Source organism: Ochotona princeps, chromosome 14 (assembly GCF_030435755.1).
Source record: "Ochotona princeps isolate mOchPri1 chromosome 14, mOchPri1.hap1, whole genome shotgun sequence".
Classification (NCBI taxonomy): domain Eukaryota; kingdom Metazoa; phylum Chordata; class Mammalia; order Lagomorpha; family Ochotonidae; genus Ochotona; species Ochotona princeps.
This window is the reverse complement of record NC_080845.1, coordinates 24,236,576-24,256,105: the sequence shown is the minus strand read 5'-3', so window position 1 is coordinate 24,256,105 and position 19,530 is coordinate 24,236,576. Positions and strand designations below refer to the sequence as shown.

Sequence of the window (19,530 nt, the reverse complement as noted above, 5' to 3'; positions counted from 1 at the left end):
ACATTCTTGTCCTTCTGCTGACCTTGTTAAGGAATATTTTAAAACTGGTTACTATTTAATCCATGGTGTTTTGCTTTAAATAGAAGAAGGATACTGTGTTCTTTTTTTTAAATTATTTTTTAATAATCTTACTTAGTTGATTAGGGAACAAAGTGTCAAGGGCTACAGGGTGAAAGTGGGTTATACCATTGTTTCCACATCAATATCATTTTACACTGTATCTGGGGTCAGGGAAAAAAACAAAGGGAAAAGTCCCACCCAACCTCCCACCCATCCCAGATCCCCAACGGGAGGCGCGCTCTGAGGATCCTTTTCATACAGTTTTGATAGTTCATCAGTTCTGGATTGCTGCCAATCTCTCAGTTCCAATCGCAATGAACCCTATTCAGAATCCACCGGCTGGCAGTCTCTTCATGGTTGGGGTTCTAAGATCAGCAGTTCAGTTGGAGGGATCTCCAAAGAAACTTCATCTGAAATGATCCCAGGCCTGATTCTTGCACGAGTTTGCTAGTACAGAGTCCGACACTGTCCGTCACACCAATCAGCTTATGCTGATGCTGGACGTTGGGATTGCTGGGTTCATTCTGTTTCCAGCCCTGTCTTCCTCGTGAACCAATGGGTGTTGTAGTCCAGTTCAATCCTGCCCACTTTATACTTGGTCCTCATGCAAACTGGTTGGAGCTGCAGCCTAGTTGGGGTGATTCCTATAACCCCCACCAGTTCTGCCCCCTACCCTGGTTCCCATGCTTGCCAGTATGCGCCACAGGCTTGTCAAGTCTGTCCCACATCCTGTTTAGCTCTCGCACGTGTCGATGGGCATTGAAGCCCAGCTCAACCCAACCAACCTACTATCCAGCCCACATACCTACTTGCAGGTGCCCTTCTGTACAGCCACCCCTGCCCCTGTCCTGGTGTTTGTGCTGTCCAATGAGAGTGGTAGCCCCGAAGGAGGTGCCCACTATTTCCCTTCTAGGCCACACCCACTCCCAGATTGTGCACTCTCCAGGTAGTTCTGGCATTTGACTTGACAGAATTAGCTCCAAGTGCCAGCCTCTGCCAGCTAGTACTGCGACTAGCCCAACCAACCCTCACCCACTCTAGTTTTTGCTTGCACTAGTCGGAACAGTCAGCCCACCGTGGCCCTTCCCTTATCTAGTCCACATGAGGCCCACAGGTGTAACAGCCCTGCCTATTCTGATCTGCCCCCATCCCGACTCACGCTTTCCAATGGAAGTAGTTGTCCAGCAGGGGAGCCCACATTCCCCTGTCAGCTTTGCCTCCTCCCCCTGATGATCACATGTGCTGTTTGGGCACTGCAACCACATCTGGTACGGCTCATCTCCCCTTGGCATTCCTTATTGTGTACTGGTATGTGTCGCAACTGAACCTGGCTCGACCCACACTCTGTTCTGGTGCTCGGACTCACCAGTGGGTGATGTGAACAGGTTCAGCCTGGTCTGCCCCCAATCCATGCCATGTGTATACCAGTGGGATAATTTCCATAGCCTGTTCTGGGCTGTTTCCTATTGTGCTTCTTGTGCTTACCTGCAGGGACTGTGTCCTGCCAGAGGAGTTGCCCAGGCTCCTCCATCAGAAACTCTCCCAGTGCCAGGTTTCGCGCATACCAGTGGGTCCATGAGCCAGCCCTGTTCAGTTCACCTCCTGTCCTAGCAGGAACAGTGGTGTTTCCTGACTGTTCTTCAACCCAATCTGGTTCTTATTGTTGGATGTTTCAACCCAGCCATGGCTCTTCCATACCCCCATACAGCTTACACATGGTTCAGTAAGGGCTGAGACCTAGGCTAGTCTGTCATACATTTCCCCTGGTCCTGCAGAGCACCAGATGGTGTTGGAGTCTGGCCCGGCTTGGTGCTTCCATTCCCAGCCCACACTTGTGCCAAGTGGGATTACACTTGTATCTTGATCGGAAAGCAGACCCATTTACAGCCCATGCGCTCATTGGTGGGAAACTCAACCCAGCAAGAGTATCCCCTTAGCTGCCCAACCAGGCCTATTCCCAGCCTTAGATCTTGTGAAGGCCAATGGTTGCTCAGATTCAACTTGGTAGAGCCCCTCTCTTGTCCTGTCCCCTTAGATTCTGTGGCTTAGCATCCCTGTCTTATGCAGATCAGTAGGTAGAAGGACCTACTTGGCATGACCTGTGCTCCAACCTGATTTCTGTTGTTTCTTGTGAGTTAAGGGTTGTTCAGCCTTGCCCATTCTGCCCCCTTCCAGTGGCAGCACGGCCCACCCCACATCCTGTTAAAGGATGCACTTTCAGGTGCTGCTGCCTTGACCTGCACTGACTGTTTTGGGTTCCTGCACCCATGTGTGATGGCAGGTGGCATGGTCACATCTAGCTTAGTCCATCCCAACCCCAGCTTGTGAGCTAACCAGGGGAACTTGTATTTCCACAGGGTTGGGCCCACACAACCCCATAGAGTCTACCCCTAGACCAAGTTCTCTCACGTGCTGGATACAGTCTTGACCCTGCCAAATGTGACCACTCCACCATTCCACCAAACAGTTGGGTAATGGTACCCATCACTGCCAAAGAGGCCCCCATCCATAGCATTGGTGTGGGATGGTGTGTGACAATCAGTGATGTTCTAGGCAAACAGGCCATTTCTGTATTCCGAATTGGGTTGGTGTATCTGACTAACCGTAATTGTCTCCTGGGTATTTCCCTCCAAACCAGCAAGTCTCAGTCCCCATGCATGCCTAAAACTTCCATGACTCTGTCACTGAGAATCATCCAAGATTCACTACTCACCTACACTAAAATTGGACTTAGTCATGGGTGTCCCCATGCAGCAAACATATCTTAAAAAACCCCAGAGTTTGCCACCAGGCACCCAGCAGGCAAAGCCTGGCACCACATGGTGCACTGGCCGCCCTGAGGGAGGCCGAGGACTTGTTCACTGCCTTGCGGCAGTGTCTTTGGCATGAGCCCCCAGCATTGGGTCCGACCCAGCAGGGGCACCCCCCACAGCTGCCACACTGTGAGGAGCGGCACTTGCCCCCAAACCCAAGGCCCAAACCCCTCCCAAACTCACCCAGCCACAAGATATTAGCAGCTGGGCGGAGCTAGGAATTTTAAGCCAGTTCCCAAGTTCCCTCATGGTGGACTTACCCTGAGGAAAGAGCTCTCTTGGGTTCTGGGGGAGGCCGAGGACTCGTTCACTGCCTTGTGGCAGTGTCTTTGGCGTGAGCCCCCAGCATTGGGTCCAATCCGGCAGGGGCACCCCCCATAGCCGCCACACTGTGAGGAACGGCACTTGCCCCCAAACCCAAGGCCCGAACCGATACTGTATTCTTACCATCTCCTTCCCAGGTTGGTTTTAGACAGAAGAAAGCTTTGGGTTTTTAAAACATTGGGGGTAAAAGGTTTGTTTGGTTTGGAGGCTTTATCAGAGTTTTATTGCTGAAATTTTTGAGTATATAGAAGATGGTGGTTAGTCATAGTAAAGAGCACGCATAAGTTTCAAATTCTGGCTCTGACATTTTGTCTTGTGCAGATTTGATTTCCTTACCTCTAAATGTGGATAGCACAGGGTTCTTTCCTCATGAGGTGTTTGTGAGAATCAAAATAAAAAAGAAAGAATAGCCAAGTGCAATTAATGGAAAATATTTAAAAACTTGATATGTAGCAATCCAACTTTAACTTTAAATGTGAAAGAGCTGTACATCAATAAAAGCAGAGACTGTCAGAGCAGATAAAAATCTAATATCCAACTAAACATCAAATTAAAGAAATCTACTTTAAATATAAAATAGCAAAAGTAAAAGGAAGAGAATGACAGTATACCACATTAGTCAAACGGAAGTTGAAGTATGTATATTGTTTTCAAATAAACACATTTCAGCCAAGAAAGCTATCAGAGCTAAAGAGGGACATCTCCTAATAACAAGAGAGGAAATTCTCCAAGAAAACATGCACCCAAAAAAAGAGCATGAAAACTTATGAAATAATAACCAATATAACAGCAAAGAGAAAATAACAAATGTACTATTATTGCCAGCTATTTTAATACCAGTTCTCTTTTCAAGAATGGTAGATCAAACAGCAGGAAGATCCATAGGGATATGGTTGATCCGAGGCTTCCTAGCAAACAATTTGATCTATTGAGCATTAATAGAACACTCCAACAACAGCAGATTGTATGTACTTCTCAAGCTCACAAGGCAATATTGATCAAAATCACATTCTGTTCCATTTAAAAAGAAAAAACAAAAATTCTTAGCAAAGTTTAAAGGACAGACCTCAAAGAGAGGATGCTTCTAGGTTACAACCCAATTAACCAAACTTAAGCAACGTGGAGAATGAAGGACCATAAGACACTTAAAACTAGAACAAATCAGGAAACCATCACTGTTTCCTTTAGTGTTTTGCTGAAGAGGTTATCTTGTGGAGATTAGGTGTGTTCTGTTGCTAGACACACACAAGAAAGGAGACTATCAAGATTGGTAAAAGGCTTCGTTAATCTTTTTAACTAGTAAAGTAAGAATTCTCTTGCATCAGAAGCCAACTTTGCCCACAAATATAATCAACTCTATTTATGGATTGTATTTACAAGTTTCCAACTCTCTAGAATTTACTTGTACCCCCAAAACCAATGATGATTTTCATGTCATGATCATTTGCATGTAGAGTTATAGAAATTTGGCTTACCCAAATTATACCTCTGCAGCTGACATAGCATAGAGTAAAACTTCCTGTTCCTATTTCAGCTCTTACATAAAAGCAAATACCCTTCTAATGGTATGTATAATATACTAAACTTGGCATTTTGTGTTGTTTAGTGCTGCCTTTGCTATATAAAGTGATGTCTAGCTTTCTAAGAGCAAGAAAACAAAACCATGATGTGGCAGACAGATAAAATATGTGTATTAGATGACTTCATGCATGTTACAGTGCTTGTGGCTGTAAGTTTAATGCTAATGAATCAACAATATATTTTCAGTAAGATATCTTGAGGCAAATAAAATAAGATGTTCTTATTGCTTCATTGATGAAAATGTTGAGTCTCAAATAAACTTAATCATGTGTTCAGTTTTTGCTAATTAGGTATTCAGTGATTTCAGAGGACTTAACTATCATAACAAATGAGACTTTAACAAGTTATATTATTTGATAGCAGAGAGATAAAAGACGGACTTGTGGGGCTCAAAGTGCGAACAGGTCACTAATTCAACACGATGGTGATTAACAGTCAAGGTCACTATGGTGAACAAGATGGCGGCCCAGGGCAAAGCCCTGGGCGTGAACCAGGGTGGGACTCAAGTCGTTTCAAAGAAAGATAGATTGGCCAGGGACATTTTGTTCACCTGCCCCTGGCCTATGGGAGGTGACTTCTGCAGTTGTGCTGATGAAAATTGGCTCCTAGTTCTCACCTCCTGGAATTCCTGGTCTGAGGCTGTTCACTGCTCTATATAAGAACTGCTATTTCTCAAATAAACCAGAACTGCTTAGACGGAACCCTTGCCGTGTCTGTATGTCTCTCACGCAAGGTGGGTGGGCTGCAGGCTCACACCCTCTGGCAATGGGGTACTAGAGGAATCTGTAGGGGAGACCCCGCTCAGACTTAAAGATCTTTCATTTACTAGTTAACTCCCTGAATGCCTACAACAGTTACGGTTGGCAAGGCTGAACTCACAGCACAAAACTCACCATGGCCCTCAATATGAATGACAGGCACCTGCTTTCTCTGCAGGTGCACATCAGTAGGAAGCTGAGCCAGGAGAATCATAGGCAGGACATAATCCAGGCACTCAGTAATACAGGTTATCCCAAATAATGTCTAAACCGCTGTGATAAACATCAATCTGATAACTGAGTTTCAAATAGTATTACTGATGCTTATTATCACACTCTAGACTTTGAACTAACTGCAAAAAATCCAATGAAAGATACACAAGTGGGGCCCTCCCATGTGACCCACTTGTTCTCTTCAATGGGAACACAGTATTGTATAAACTAAACTCCTCAGGGAGCTTATATTCTGTTAAAGAGAGAGGAGACTGACACATGTGTAACATGAGGAGTCTCAAAATGTTAATGGGAAATGTGTGTTAGAAGTAAACTAGACATGAATCTCAAATTTGCTTGCACCAGAGTAGCCTTTTTGATCAGGGCTGCGAAGAAGGTTTCCATGTTTCAGTATATGAATTCAGGTAAAATATGCATACATATGTGCAGAGACAGGGAGAGAGAGAGAGAGAAAAGAGACAGAGAGAGAAGAGAAGAGAGCTAAGTTGCTTAGAAAAAACAGATTCAAAATGTAAAGAGCCAAAGTCCAGGTTTAGATTTTCTGGCTTCAGGGCTTATTTTTTTTTAACATTTATTTATTTTTATTAAAGAGTCAGATATACAGAGAGAAGGAGAGACAGAGAGGAAAATCTTCCATGCAATGAACATGAGCCCAGGGCTCATGTTCTTTCAGCAGTTTCATACCTGCACCTCTGGGTATATATAACTTTTGGGTAGGACAATCACTCTAGCAGCAAGGCAGTGAGCCGTTTCAAACTGCAATCACTTTATGCTGTAGTGCAGTGGTTCTCAGCTGGGAGTCAAGTATGTTAATTTCCCCATCTTCTGGGACATTTGACAAAACCTGGAAACGAATTTGTTGTCTCCAGGGTGGGGAGGGCTGCTAACGCGCGTATTAGTGGGTGGAAGTAAGGGATGATACCTAACTTTCAATTAGAATTATCTAGTTTTCATTGTGCTCAGGTGGAGGAACTCTGCTGTAAAGCCAGGAAAAACTGGCTCCAAGTAAGCACCCTGGGATTCTGGTGGGAAAGATGATGATCTGATCTCCTACCTCGCAATGACTGGAGCGATTGTTCAACATACTTGTGCTATTGTCATTTCAAGATGATTCTAAACCTGGAATACTCTCGCATTGGATGTCAGAGCCTCCTCCTCTCAACAACCTTTTTTCTTCCAAGTTGTTTTAGCATTTTGAGAAATTAGGAATTCAGGAGCTAAAAAAAGACAAAAAGGAACGAAAGAAGATTATGGAGGTTAAAAAAACGGGGTGGGGGCAGAGGAGCTGAGGTAGAAAGAAGATGAAGAGACTGTACTGACACTTCCTTAATGCCTCCCCACTTCTCTCTCTGCCTCCCTTTCTACCTCTAGCTCTGCCCATTGCACCCCTGCTTTCCCTTTCAGTAGGTATTTGCTGTTATTAAAAACATTTATTATTCTAGCTGTTCTGTATTTGTATATATCTCCTGAGAGTAGTTTAACACTAATAGTTATTTGTTTGAAGTTTCTATAAACTTCATTCCACAAAGGAGTAAAGGGAACGTGTGTGACTATGAACACACGCAGGGTAGGAAAAGAAGTAGGATACACGTTTGTTTCTCTGTATTATGCTGATATTATTTTGAAGTTTGTGGGAATAGGTGACTCTTAACTCATGTGCCCTACAGCTAACAGGAGTATCAGAATTCTTGCATGTTATGGATTATAAAATCACCCCAAAATGCTTTTGAAAAAGTTGCTGTGCTACATTGAACATTTTTGATTAAACCCATTAAAATAACATTAAAATGCAGTTCATCTAATTCTCTCCCAAATATCCTGTGAACTAAGTTTGTTTCATCCTGAGTCCCAGAGACCCTGAGTTAAACGTGACTAAACTTACAGAGGCGCAATAACCAAAAAGGAAAACATCAAAATTACCAAAAATTGTATTTCGAATGACCTCGTGTTGTGTTATCCATACTAATTGATAGTTGACAATGGACAAATAAAGGCCCTTAAAAAAATCACAAACTAATGATTCTGGATTTCTTTTCTTTTTTTTTTTTTTAAAGATTTCTTTATTTTTTTTTATTGAAAAGGCAGATATACAGAGAGGAGAGACAGAGAAGATCTTCCATCTGATGGTTCACTCCCCAAGCAGCTGCAACTGCTGGAGCTGAGCCAATCCGAAGCCAGGAGCCCTGAGCTTCTTCTGGGTCTCTCATGTGGGTGCAGGGTCCCAAGGCTTTGGACCAGCCTCGACTGCTTTTTCAGGCCACAAGCAGGGAGCTGGATAGGAAGCAGGGCTGCCAGGATTAGAACCTGCGCCCATATGGGATCCTGACGCATTCAAGGCGAGGACTTTAGCTGCTACACTATAGTGCCAGGCCCTGATTCTGGATTTCTAAAGTTGATAAACAATTAAAATATTGATTAACCCATCTGACACATGTATTAAAAGGCTTATTAATATCTTTCATTTATACAGAAAATTAAGGATAGGCATTTGGCTTGACTCTTAAGGTACTGCTTCCTTGTGATGATCATATCCCATATCAGGTGTTTCCAAGCCCACCTTGCCACTAATGTGTGCCCTGAGAGGCAGCATGTGACGGATCAGCTACCTGGGTCCATGCTATCCATGTGGGAGAACTGAGCTGAGTTTGGGGCCCCGACTTTTGTTGCCAACTATTGCAGGCATCTGGCATTTGTGATCGATGATGGGAGGCATCTTTTTCTCCTAACTGAAAAACAGTAATTTAAAAAGAGTGGTAAATTTTAGTTAAATAATTTCAATCCAACTGAGAAAATTAATTGACCGAGAAAAGTTATAATTCGTCTTGCTCTCTTTTGAGTCAGATCATTTGCTAGACTGTTGGCTCTAAGTGGTCTATCACAAAATAGAAGACTCTGGCACTCTCTAAATCACAGATCCTGTTTAATTCAGGGATTGCTATCAAAGCCATCTGGGATACTACCGAGAAATGAGAGATGGGAAACTTCATGGCAAACACAGGGCAGTGTGTCCCTAACAGAACTTGCCTGTGTTCTAAATTCTGTCTCTAAGGCAAATAAAACAGAATTGATGTGCTACAACCAAATTAACCCAGCAGGCTCCAATGAGGTGGACACATCCAAATCTTCTGGGAGGTAAACTTGTTAGATAATATAATTTGTCTCATTTTTTTACTTTTTTAAGATGAATGAAGACTTAGTGAAAGCATTATCGTTGGAAAGGGTAGCAACAAACCTCAAAAGGAGGAATGAAGGTTACATCATAAGATGTATTTACTTATAAAGTAACAATGAGTAGAACTATGTGCTTTGAGGAATATAGACATTGGCTATTTTCAATCTGATGAGCTGATGTTAGCAGGAACTGGCTAAAATATAAGAGATGGGCTTGAAGAAAGTAGAAACGAAAAGATCAGAAAAATAAACATTGGGGAATGGGTTTGTGCTAAATCTCTCTTTTCTCTACTATCTGACATCATAAGAAGATTCTTGCACCTCTATCCGAACATTTTCTATGCCCTGCTCAGTCGTAGGTCTGTTTATTCAGGCCATGTTGTCTGCTGAAAACATGAATTTGTAGGGAGACTTGTGAAGACCTGTTTGGGCAGGAGATTTAAGAGTGATGAGAAATAAGAGCATTTTTCTCTGGGAGATGATTTACAGATGGCAAGAAGCCTTGTTTTTATGTGAAAGGCCATAGGCACAGGCAAAAGACATCCTTAGAGAGTTCTAAACCACGGTGATAAGAAAGCCCAGTTGCTACAGTATGGGAGCACAGCAGAACTTTTACATGGGATTTTTCCTTAGTTGGGTGAACTGGAGTGGCTATAAAGAAGTGTGGGACAGCAGGTTAGAGGCACAGTTTGGGCTAATATTTTGAAGTTACATAGTGAAATATTTTAGCCAGTGACAATAAAAATAAATTCTTTACCCTTATACCAAGTTTAAGCAATGAAATGGAATTAGTTGTATCCTAGAATGTATAAATCTACAAGAAAGTGTTAGAATAGAAACAAGGAGGCAAGCAATCACCCCTACAGTGACTTAATAGTTTACATGTGAAATAAACAGTTTCGTAAACATGAGCTCCCTCGTGCCTGTAGAGTTCTGTGGAGCCACTTTTGGGTGTTGTAGACACAGTGGAGTATGCAGTGCTGCAAGAGGGAGAGACTGACATGGCCAAGCCATGTTTAACATGTTGCACTTCTGTGTTTGCTTTTATGGGAAGAGTTTCTTGCCTCCAAAAGTTTGGAAAATGTTAGAGAAGTTTTCTAACATCTTCCCAATTCTAGGATTCTAGTAGAATCCATCATCTAAAAATGTCAAAGTTAATGTGAAGTAAATGTAAGATATTCATCACTAAAAATTGGAGTTTTGCATCAAACAGCCCATCCAAATTTCTGATTTTCTAGACTAAGATTTCAAGAAATACTTTCCCTCTAAATTTAGCACATCTAGCCAGTTTAGTTCACTTAGGAGGCATTATTTTTAACTAGTTTTTAAAATATGAGCAAATACACTTTCATGATTTCAGAAGCCTACAGATGGTAAGTGTTAAGTTGGAAATTACTGATACCCTTCTGCTCCTCCACCAAGTTCCACTGTCACATCTAAGCTGATATTTCTCATATTCCTGACCGTAAGGTTTTTACATATACATAATTTTTATTTTGTATTTCATGAATTAAACTTTAAACATTAACATTAAAACAAGGGAACTTAAATAGCAGAAAATAGAATAAAAAGACATCTCTGTTTCCATTTTTTAAGAGATAAAAGGTACTTGCTTCTAACAAAATACTAATTTAGGTATATTACCAATGAAATGTGACATTTTAATTTGTATTACCTACTTTTATTTCTTTTTTAAAATTACATTTCAATTTTAAACTTTTGAATAACATGTAATGCTTCTATACGTTTATGGGCATGTAGTACAATATCTCAACATATGTATATATGCATGTATATGTGTATATATGTACAAATACTATATGGTTACCTACATAAACCCACATAGTGTAAACTGACCACACCAAGCAGCTATACCTCCCATTTCTCTATCTTTTCATTGTGTTTAGAACCAGCATCTCCTCGTTTCTAGTCTGCAATGTTTTATTGTGAACTAGACACCCCAATGTGCTGTGAAACACTAGCACCTATTACTTCTTTCTATGCTTAAGTTTCTGCCACCACTCTCCAATACCCCTCTCTCCACTCCTCCCTACTCCAATAATCATTACTCTAAGTTCAGACCAACTAGTGTTCTTTTAAATTCCACATATGAGAAAGAACATATGGCATGCATCTTTCTTTGTCTAGCGTATTTCACTTAACAGAATGCTCTCCAGTTCTGATCAGTTTTGCTGCAAATGTCAGAATTTCCTTATATTAATGACTGAATGATATTCTACTGTGTATAACTGTATTTTCTTTATCCATCATTTATCTGTAATGTGCAGTTGGACTCCCTGTCTTGACTATTGTAATAGTGCTGCAGTGAATATCGGAGTGCAGCTATCTCTTTCATATGCTGATTTCCTTGAGACACATAATCAGAAGTGGGGCAATTGGGTCCTATGAAAAATTTATTTTCAGATTCTTGAAGATCCTCTATATCATGACTGCACTAATTTGTATTCGTATTAGCAATGCTTAACAGCTCCTTTTTCTCCACATTGTGCCAGCATTTGTAGTCTTTCACCCTTTTATAATAAACAATCTAACTAGAACAAAATGATATATTGTCGCTTTTGGTTTGCATTTCTGGGTTAGCTAATGATACGGAACATGTTTTCGTGTTGATTTTTTTTTTTTTTTTGGCCACTTACATTTCTTCTGAGAATTGTCTGTTCAGATATCTGTCAATTTTTAAAACTGGATTGTTTTGAGATTTTTGAGTTTCTTATACACTATGGATATTAATCTCCTGCGAAATGCATAGTTTGCAAATAATTTCTGCCATTCTCTGGTTGTCATTTCACGGTGTCATTTCCTTTTCTGTCCACAAGGTATTTATTTTGTTATATTCTCATTTTTCTTATTTTTGTTTCTGTCTCCTTTTTGCAGTCTTTTTCGAAAACTTGTTGTCTATGCCTAAATCTTTAAGTACCTCATATTTTCTCCTAGCAGTTTTAGTTTCCAGTCTTATATTTAGATTCTCAATCTATTTTGAATCCACCTTCTGTTTCCATATTCAGCAACTATCTGTTCTATCAGAACTGAAACTCAGAAACTGAGTGGTCTGAGAACTCAGAACTTGCTTTTCTGCATTCTTACCTATAAATATTCACTCCTAATAAATCTGCTTTTTCTTCACAAATTCCATTTTAATGGCCATATAATTTAAACACAATGGATGAATCATCGTTTAACAAATTATCTGTTGGTGAATATTTGATCAATATGTGCCACAAAACCCAACATATATCTATTGGTTATTCATGTATCTAGATTAAATGTATAGTTAGAATTGTTAGGTCAATTTTGATGGTTTGTTTCTAACTCACTTTCACAGTTTGCAACAAATAAGTGAAGGGAAAGTGTACTTGTATCTCCTGTTGCTCCTTCTATGTTGGGTCTTATGAGCACATGATTATTCATATGAGCAATAATGTATTCTTCCATTTTATTCTAGCACTGATTTTATGCAGATAAAAGATACTCCAGAAATATGTGTGAATGATTTTGGTAGGTATTTTTCATGCCAGAAGAGGATTTGATTTGAATCATTTTTTTTTCTCACATATAGCTGTTGAGGGCAATGGCATCAGATCTCTCATCCAACTGTGAGTGTTCTAACTGTCTGGAGGGGGCTGAAAATGAGTCTGATTGGAGCTGCTCTTCCAAAAGTAACAGTCATAGTTTGTTATATTCAAGACCAAGGAAAACATCCAGAAGACACTGCTTTCTTTCTCAGTGTTATCCCAGCAGACCAGAGGTTGATAACAAAGAAGAATCGGTGTTTCTTCCCTCAGGAGATGAAAATTATGTAGGATTTTCTCAAAACAATCATATTAATCCTAACTCTAAGGATATCACAAAGAAAATCATGCCATTTAAGGAACTGACTATACAAGAGTTACTGAAGCATTTTGCAGACACTGGGAAGTTTCAATCAAACTCCACCTCCCTGGGCCACTTTAGAGATCAAGTGGTTATAAAGTTTAGAAGAGCTCTGTACTGTTCAGGAGTTTGGGTAACACATGTCCGGGGCTACAGAGTTGAAAAGCATTTTTCAGCTAAATATTTCAAAAGAAACCCTAAAAGCCTACATCGATTGATTCCCTGGCTCAAACGAGAACTCACGGCTGTGTATGGAGACTATGGTTATACTGTGAAGAATATTCTAGCTGCCATCCTCCATCACATGACAGAATATGATTTAGACAGTGAGTCTTTTATTCATCTTCTGGAACCTTATCTCCTACAATACACCCACCATTTCTTGCATGAATTTATCAACTTTGTTCATTCTCCTTACAACATGGAGACTTATGACCAACGGGCCATCTATGAATGTCCTGCCCATGTACCGTTAGCAAAAAAGAGGTTGACTGTATCAGCTCCTGTTTTGCTGCTGCCTAAGGATCAGGCTGTAACAATATCTCAAAATGATGCAAAGCAGTCTGAGAACATGATGGTCCACTGGAAAAATGAGGAGAGGCCTCCATCAGGATGGAAAGAGTTTCCCAATGACAATGCTTCCAGGAAAGAATCAGAAATTTCACCAGTCCATCATAAAACAGCAAGCAAAGCTCATGTTTGGATCAAAGACAAACAAGAATTGGGTAATCAAAGAGGCACAATTTCTACTGACAACATGCTCCTGAGTTGGACTAGTCCAAGAGAAAGAGACCCAAACATACTAAAGTGCAAAAAAGGAGTGCAAGAGAAAAAGACACAGGGGGTAGAGTTGCTTCCTGGTTATGAACATCATCTGAGAAGGAATGAAATCATTACAAGTACCTGCAGTACTCCAGTAATTTCAAGTCAAGACCAACCATGGAAATACAGACCAGGAGAAATAAGCATTTTCGGCAGTGGTCAACAAATAAACCTCCGGGAAGATGACGGGAAAAAAACCAAATACTTGGATACTTCAACTGCAGTTTTTCAAAGACCACCCAGAGGAAGATCTTTAGTAAGTTGCCATGCTCGAGACCCTTCCAGGAGTTGCACCTCAGAACATACTATTTCTTCTAAAATAGATGGCATAAAGCTAAGTTCCCTCAGGAAAAGAGGGATGGAATGTGGACAATCCTCTCAATTTGTAGGAGATGGTTTGCATTCCAATAGAAGCACCCAGAGACAAGCAAGGTCCTGTACTCGCAGATCTAAATCTTGTTGTGCTGGTCCTAGAAGGAGATCGTTCAGCAGAGAAACAAAGAGTCACTTTCCAAGAGGAAATCACAGTAACAGAGAATTCAACAAGAATATATGTGATGAATCCTTAGAAGAAAAGAATACATATGGCAATGAATCAAACTTTGGGTGGAAGTCTTCAGTCCAACATGGGAAGTTTTCTTCAGCTGCTGGGGACAGATCCAAATGTTTTTCTAAAGCTGAAGAAGGTGCCTTCCAAATTGGAACACACTGTAGCAGTCTCATGTGTCACACTGAGAATCATACATTCCCAAATAAACAAATGATGAAGCAAAAAATCACATCTCCTCGGGCTAGAAGAACCAGAGGAGTTAAGCATGGAAGACACAAGTGCAAGTATCCAGATGCACAAAACACAGAAGTGGTCAGTGATGAATTGAGTTTGGATGATATAAAGCAAATGAGTAATCTTTCTGATTGTATATCATCCTGTAAGAGGCAAATCTCAACAAAAAAGAACTCAAGTTTCCAGAAAAGTCTCCAAGCCAAGACCAACCACGCAAGAAACTAGTATCAGAAACAGAAATGTAAATGGTTTCAAAAGCCAAATTACCCTATTTCAATACCAACAATTTTTAGAAGTATGAATATATCTAAAAATGTTCCTAAAATGATTTATTCTATTACTTTTTAAACTGAAAGTAAAAGCCTGATAATTAAATTCAAAGCTATTATTGAAGAAAATGTCTATTGTTATCTTCATTATATATAAATATTTTAAATATTCTTTTGTTCTTATGACATTTAAAAATGATTTATTTTTGCTTGAAGACAGATTTATAGACAGAGAGAGAATAATTTTCCATCCACTGATTCACTCCCTCAATGGCCACAGTTGCTGTAGAAGAGCTGGCCTGAAGCCAGGATCATCTTTCCAGGTTTCCCATGAGGGTCTGGAGGCCCAAGGGCTTGACCCATCCTCTTCTGCCTTTCCAGGTCACAAGCAGGTTGCTTGGATTAGAAGTGGAGCAACCTGGAAATGAACTGGGACCTGTGTGAGATGCTGGCATTGCAGGTGATAGATCAGCCTATAAGTCACCAGGCCAGTCCCTGTTCTTATGAATTTAACTCTTAAAATGTTGGATTTCCTTTTTAATTTCTAAATTTAGCCATGAAGATTGATTCCCTTAAATTATAAATATCAAAAAACTTTACTAACAGGAATGTAAGTTAATTACACAAATTAAACATGTTAGATGTTATTAAACATAAGTGTTACTTTAAAAAGTAACATATATTGAAATCAGTATGTGTCAAAGCAAATGCATGTTTTGTCCTAGAAAATACAAGATCATCAGCAAAAGATATAGTCATTAGCTTTAAGGGTTTTACAGAACATTTGTGAGAATAAGTAAGTGAATAATTAAGTTAAAAGCATATAAACAGGCAAAAACAAATATCTATAGGATTTCTAGCATATCTCTCCATATAATCCTTTCTTAGAAACTGTACACAAATGGCAATCAGAAAATTAAATGACCCAATGCAATCTGCAAGAGGCAAGCAGAAGCAACTCTATTCGGAGTTATTTTACACAAATATTATACAAATATGGTTTTTAGTGTTGACTATAGATTTTCTAGGTGAGTTTGTTGGACAGAGCTACCAAGAAAATTGCGTGAATTGAAGGATAGAAAAGCTCAAAGTCCTGAAAGATAAATCAAGAAGGCAGGTAGATCCCACGGCATAAACTGAAGTTGTAGCAGCTGGTTTTAAACCCATCACAGTCACTCCAAAGCCAAATTTATTATTTATAAAAGTATTTTGCTTTACACTTAAAAATAAACAAGGCATGTTTATGAAGAAGTCTTAGAAAACCTATGTAACGTATAAATTTTTTCTAATCCATTCAGTTGTAAATATCGCCACATTTCTTACAACTTTTTAATAGATGTTTCAAGAAGTAAGAGTCTATTATCAATCATGAGCTAAACTCTTCATGGCAGACGTCTGTGAGAATATTTGCAAACTGTTGAAATTAGGAAAAAGAAATTAATGGTAGTACTTCATAAACAAAGGAAGTAAATGTGTTATCATGATCAAAACCAAGAGTATCCTTACCAAGCCCGTAATAGCAGACTGAGTTAAAAAAAAAAAAAAACCTCAGAGTATGTCTTTGGGTAGAGAAAACCAAAGTGGGTGTCTAAATGTATTCAATACAGAAGTGAACACTATCTATGAACGTGTATTTGTTGAATAATTTGGACAGAAAATCTGTCTTCCTTTAAGAAGATAATTGCACTGTGGTGATTGTTGCTTAAATCAGAAAGACCGTCCTATCAGAGCGACCATCTGGTTCTTTCAAGAGTGGACACTTTAAGGCACTATAGAAAGTTCATGGCATTGTGATCATTGCTGCACAGCAAGGTAAGCCAGCTTCAGCTTGCGATGCCAGCATCCCATATGGTAGAGGTTGTTTGAGGTTTAGCTGTTCTGCTTCCAACCCAGCTCCCTTTCAAAGCACTTAGGAAAGCAGCTAAAAGTGCTGGAAGTACTTGGGCCCCTGTCACCCACATGGGAAACCACAATGGAGTTGGTGGCTCCTGCTTTGGGCCAAGCCCATCGCCAGCTGCCATGGCCATTGGAGAATGACCCAGCCAGTGGAAGAACTCTGATTCCCTCTCTCTCCCTCTTTCCATGTTGCTTTGCCTTTTAGAGGAATAAGTCTTTTTTGTATTATAGAAAATGAAATTAAAAGAGGTTTATTTTAGTTAGAAAATATTTTGAAACCCTGCATAGCTTTCTGGTAATATACATTTCCCTGAACTTTTTGAAAACCCCTGGTGTGGTAGTGCCTGAGGCAAGTGGAGAGAAGGAGTTCTCATCCTTGGAATTGTTCATGGAGGCTGAAATCAAAACATGAGAAAACTGGTTATTTCCTTATTTCCTTTAGCAACTTGAAGATTCCAGGATTCATGAAAGAGTCAAAAATTAGCTAATGAATCAAAATTATTATACCCTAAAGTACCCTTAAATTACATAACAACTATTCTTGGAAGTGAAAAGGAAGACAAATAATATAACATAGTAAGTTATCTTACATAAATAAGATTAAACTTTGGTCTTTGTAATTCTCTACCCCTCATACACAGATATATATATATAGTATATATAATATATACTAATATAATATATAATATATAATAATATATAATATATAATATATTATAAATATTAATAATATACAATATATTATATATTATAATAATATATAATATATAATAAATATTTTATATATTTATATATAATATATTACTATATATTATATATAAATATATAAAATATTTATTATATATAATATATATACTATATAATATATTTCTGATTATTACTTCAATCCACACTTCATGGATCAGGAAAGTTCATAATTGTTTCATTCTGGATTGAAACCCAGAAAGCCCCAATTACAGTGTCAATGAGCTTTATCTTTTTAAAAATTTATTTGTTTGAAAGAGTTACAGAGACAGGAGAAGAGAGAGAGAGATTTCATCTTCATTCCCTGGATGGCCACAGGTCATCAAGATTGGGTCAGGTGGAAGCCAAGAGTTTCTTTTGGGCTCCAGGGTCCCGTGTTCTTGGGCCATCTTCTGCTGCTTTTCCTAGGCCATGAGTAGGGAACTGTATGGAAAGCAGACCAACCAGGATTCAAGCTGGCACCCTTATAGGGAGCCCATGTTGCAGGCAGCAGATTTTCTCACTAGACCACAACATCAGGACCCAGGATCAATGATCTTAAACAAGTTGACACCATTTGCTTTTTTTTTTCTGCATTGTTTATTTACATGCCCTTCACACCTGTGGTGAACATTCCAAACATTGCCACTTCACTCTTTTCATAGTGAATACAGTTGGTTTATTAAGTCTGAATTTTCAATAAGGAAAATGAGTTTCAAAAAGGCTATATCATAAGAAACAACTGAGCTGAGAGCCAAACTGTAGGTCTTACTGCCCATGATTTGTGTTTTTATGGCTTATTATGGTTGACTGAGCTTTTCAAATCTAACTTAGAGACATTTATCATCCTTAATCACCTACCCTGTTCCACTCCTGAGAATGTTTTTCCCTTCAGAACCCAGAACACTGACATCACCACGGAGGGTGAGGTGTAAAGGGGTCACTTCTATTTATTTGTAAGGATAAAAACCAATTCCTCATTCTCAAGTTCACCCTGAGCTGTCCTTTTGATGCTAATGGGGTTCATCTCAGCCAGCTGGGCGGAGGCAGATGAGGGATTTTCAATACATACGCTTCAGTTCACACAGTGTCTTCTAAGGCATGTGGGTCAGCTGAAGCCTAAGAGGCCTAGGGCCAGTTTTCATTTCTGTATTTGCCTCTCTACTGCCCTCTGAGTTGCTGCTCCTTTCATCTATGCAATGATGAAAAGAAGGCACGGTCTTTCAAAATGAAGTGTCTGAAAACACTCATTCCAGGCAATGAATATATAAAAGAATGGTTTATTAATACATCGTTCTACTGTGCATGTTTTAGCTGATTGAATTTATCAATCCCCACAGGTACTGCTTAGGAAAGATAATCACCTGTCTTGTTGGAAACATTAAAGTATCCTCTAAACTGGCTTCCCAGCCTTTGAACTGTATGGATAATCACATACGCTGCTACCATTACTCCAACACGTAAGTTAATTAATGTATTTACCAGCCTAAGACACTCTTTTGATGCATAGAGGTTAAAATCCAAAATGCTTAGTTTATCTTTTGTTCCAAAAGACATAAAAAGACAAACATAAGTGTAGATTATAAACATATATAAAGTCACGCATGAACACATGTGTATACACACACTACTACATCTGCATACATCATCACTTACTAATAGAATACATTTAATTTCCATGCCTTAGCCCAATACATTCCCCTCCCAATGCTTTTTCTGCTATTCTCCTTATGGTAACTGTTCAACACACATTATTTTCTTTGGTCTGGTGTCACAGAACTATAAGGTCTCAGATTAACTTCTCTGCAATTCTGTATTAACCTCAGTTAAATGAAACTGACTCACCTTGTTGGACCACTGACCTAATGTTGTACCTCCACCTTGAACCCGAACCGTCCTCACACCTCTACATTTTGGTCATCTTGACAAAATTCATCTTTCACATGCACCTAGGCATCTTTATCACATTATTGGAGTCCACGTGAATTTTAAAAACTTTATTGACTTATAATATAGTCTGGCCTTGATAATATTTTGCTGAAGAATCTTTAGATTTTGTTCCAATTTTAATTTTCCATGAATTTTTGATGTTTTATTTGATTATATAAAAGTAGTTACATGAAACTGAATATTCAGCTACTGAAAATATTGCACACCAAAGTACTGAAGATAAATTTTGTCAAATTTTTAAGTGATCTCAAGTT

At 39.4% G+C, this 19,530-nt stretch overlaps 1 protein-coding gene and 1 long non-coding RNA gene across 2 annotated transcripts; both read left to right on the top strand.

Moving 5' to 3' along the window:
• Nucleotides 1-8,825: 8,825 nt before the first annotated feature.
• LOC131481888 (E3 ubiquitin-protein ligase Topors-like) lies at nt 8,826-14,734 on the top strand. The gene is made up of 2 exons (XM_058672510.1): nt 8,826-8,902; nt 12,519-14,734. The coding sequence occupies exon 2, from the start codon at nt 12,531-12,533 to the stop codon at nt 14,661-14,663; it is 2,133 nt and encodes a 710-aa protein (XP_058528493.1). The 5' UTR covers nt 8,826-8,902; nt 12,519-12,530; the 3' UTR covers nt 14,664-14,734.
• Nucleotides 14,735-15,105: 371 nt separating this feature from the next.
• On the top strand, nt 15,106-19,300 carry LOC131481889 (uncharacterized). Its single transcript, XR_009246624.1, has 3 exons — nt 15,106-15,167; nt 18,667-18,786; nt 19,153-19,300. It is a non-coding gene; the product is annotated as an uncharacterized LOC131481889 (long non-coding RNA).
• Nucleotides 19,301-19,530: the final 230 nt, after the last annotated feature.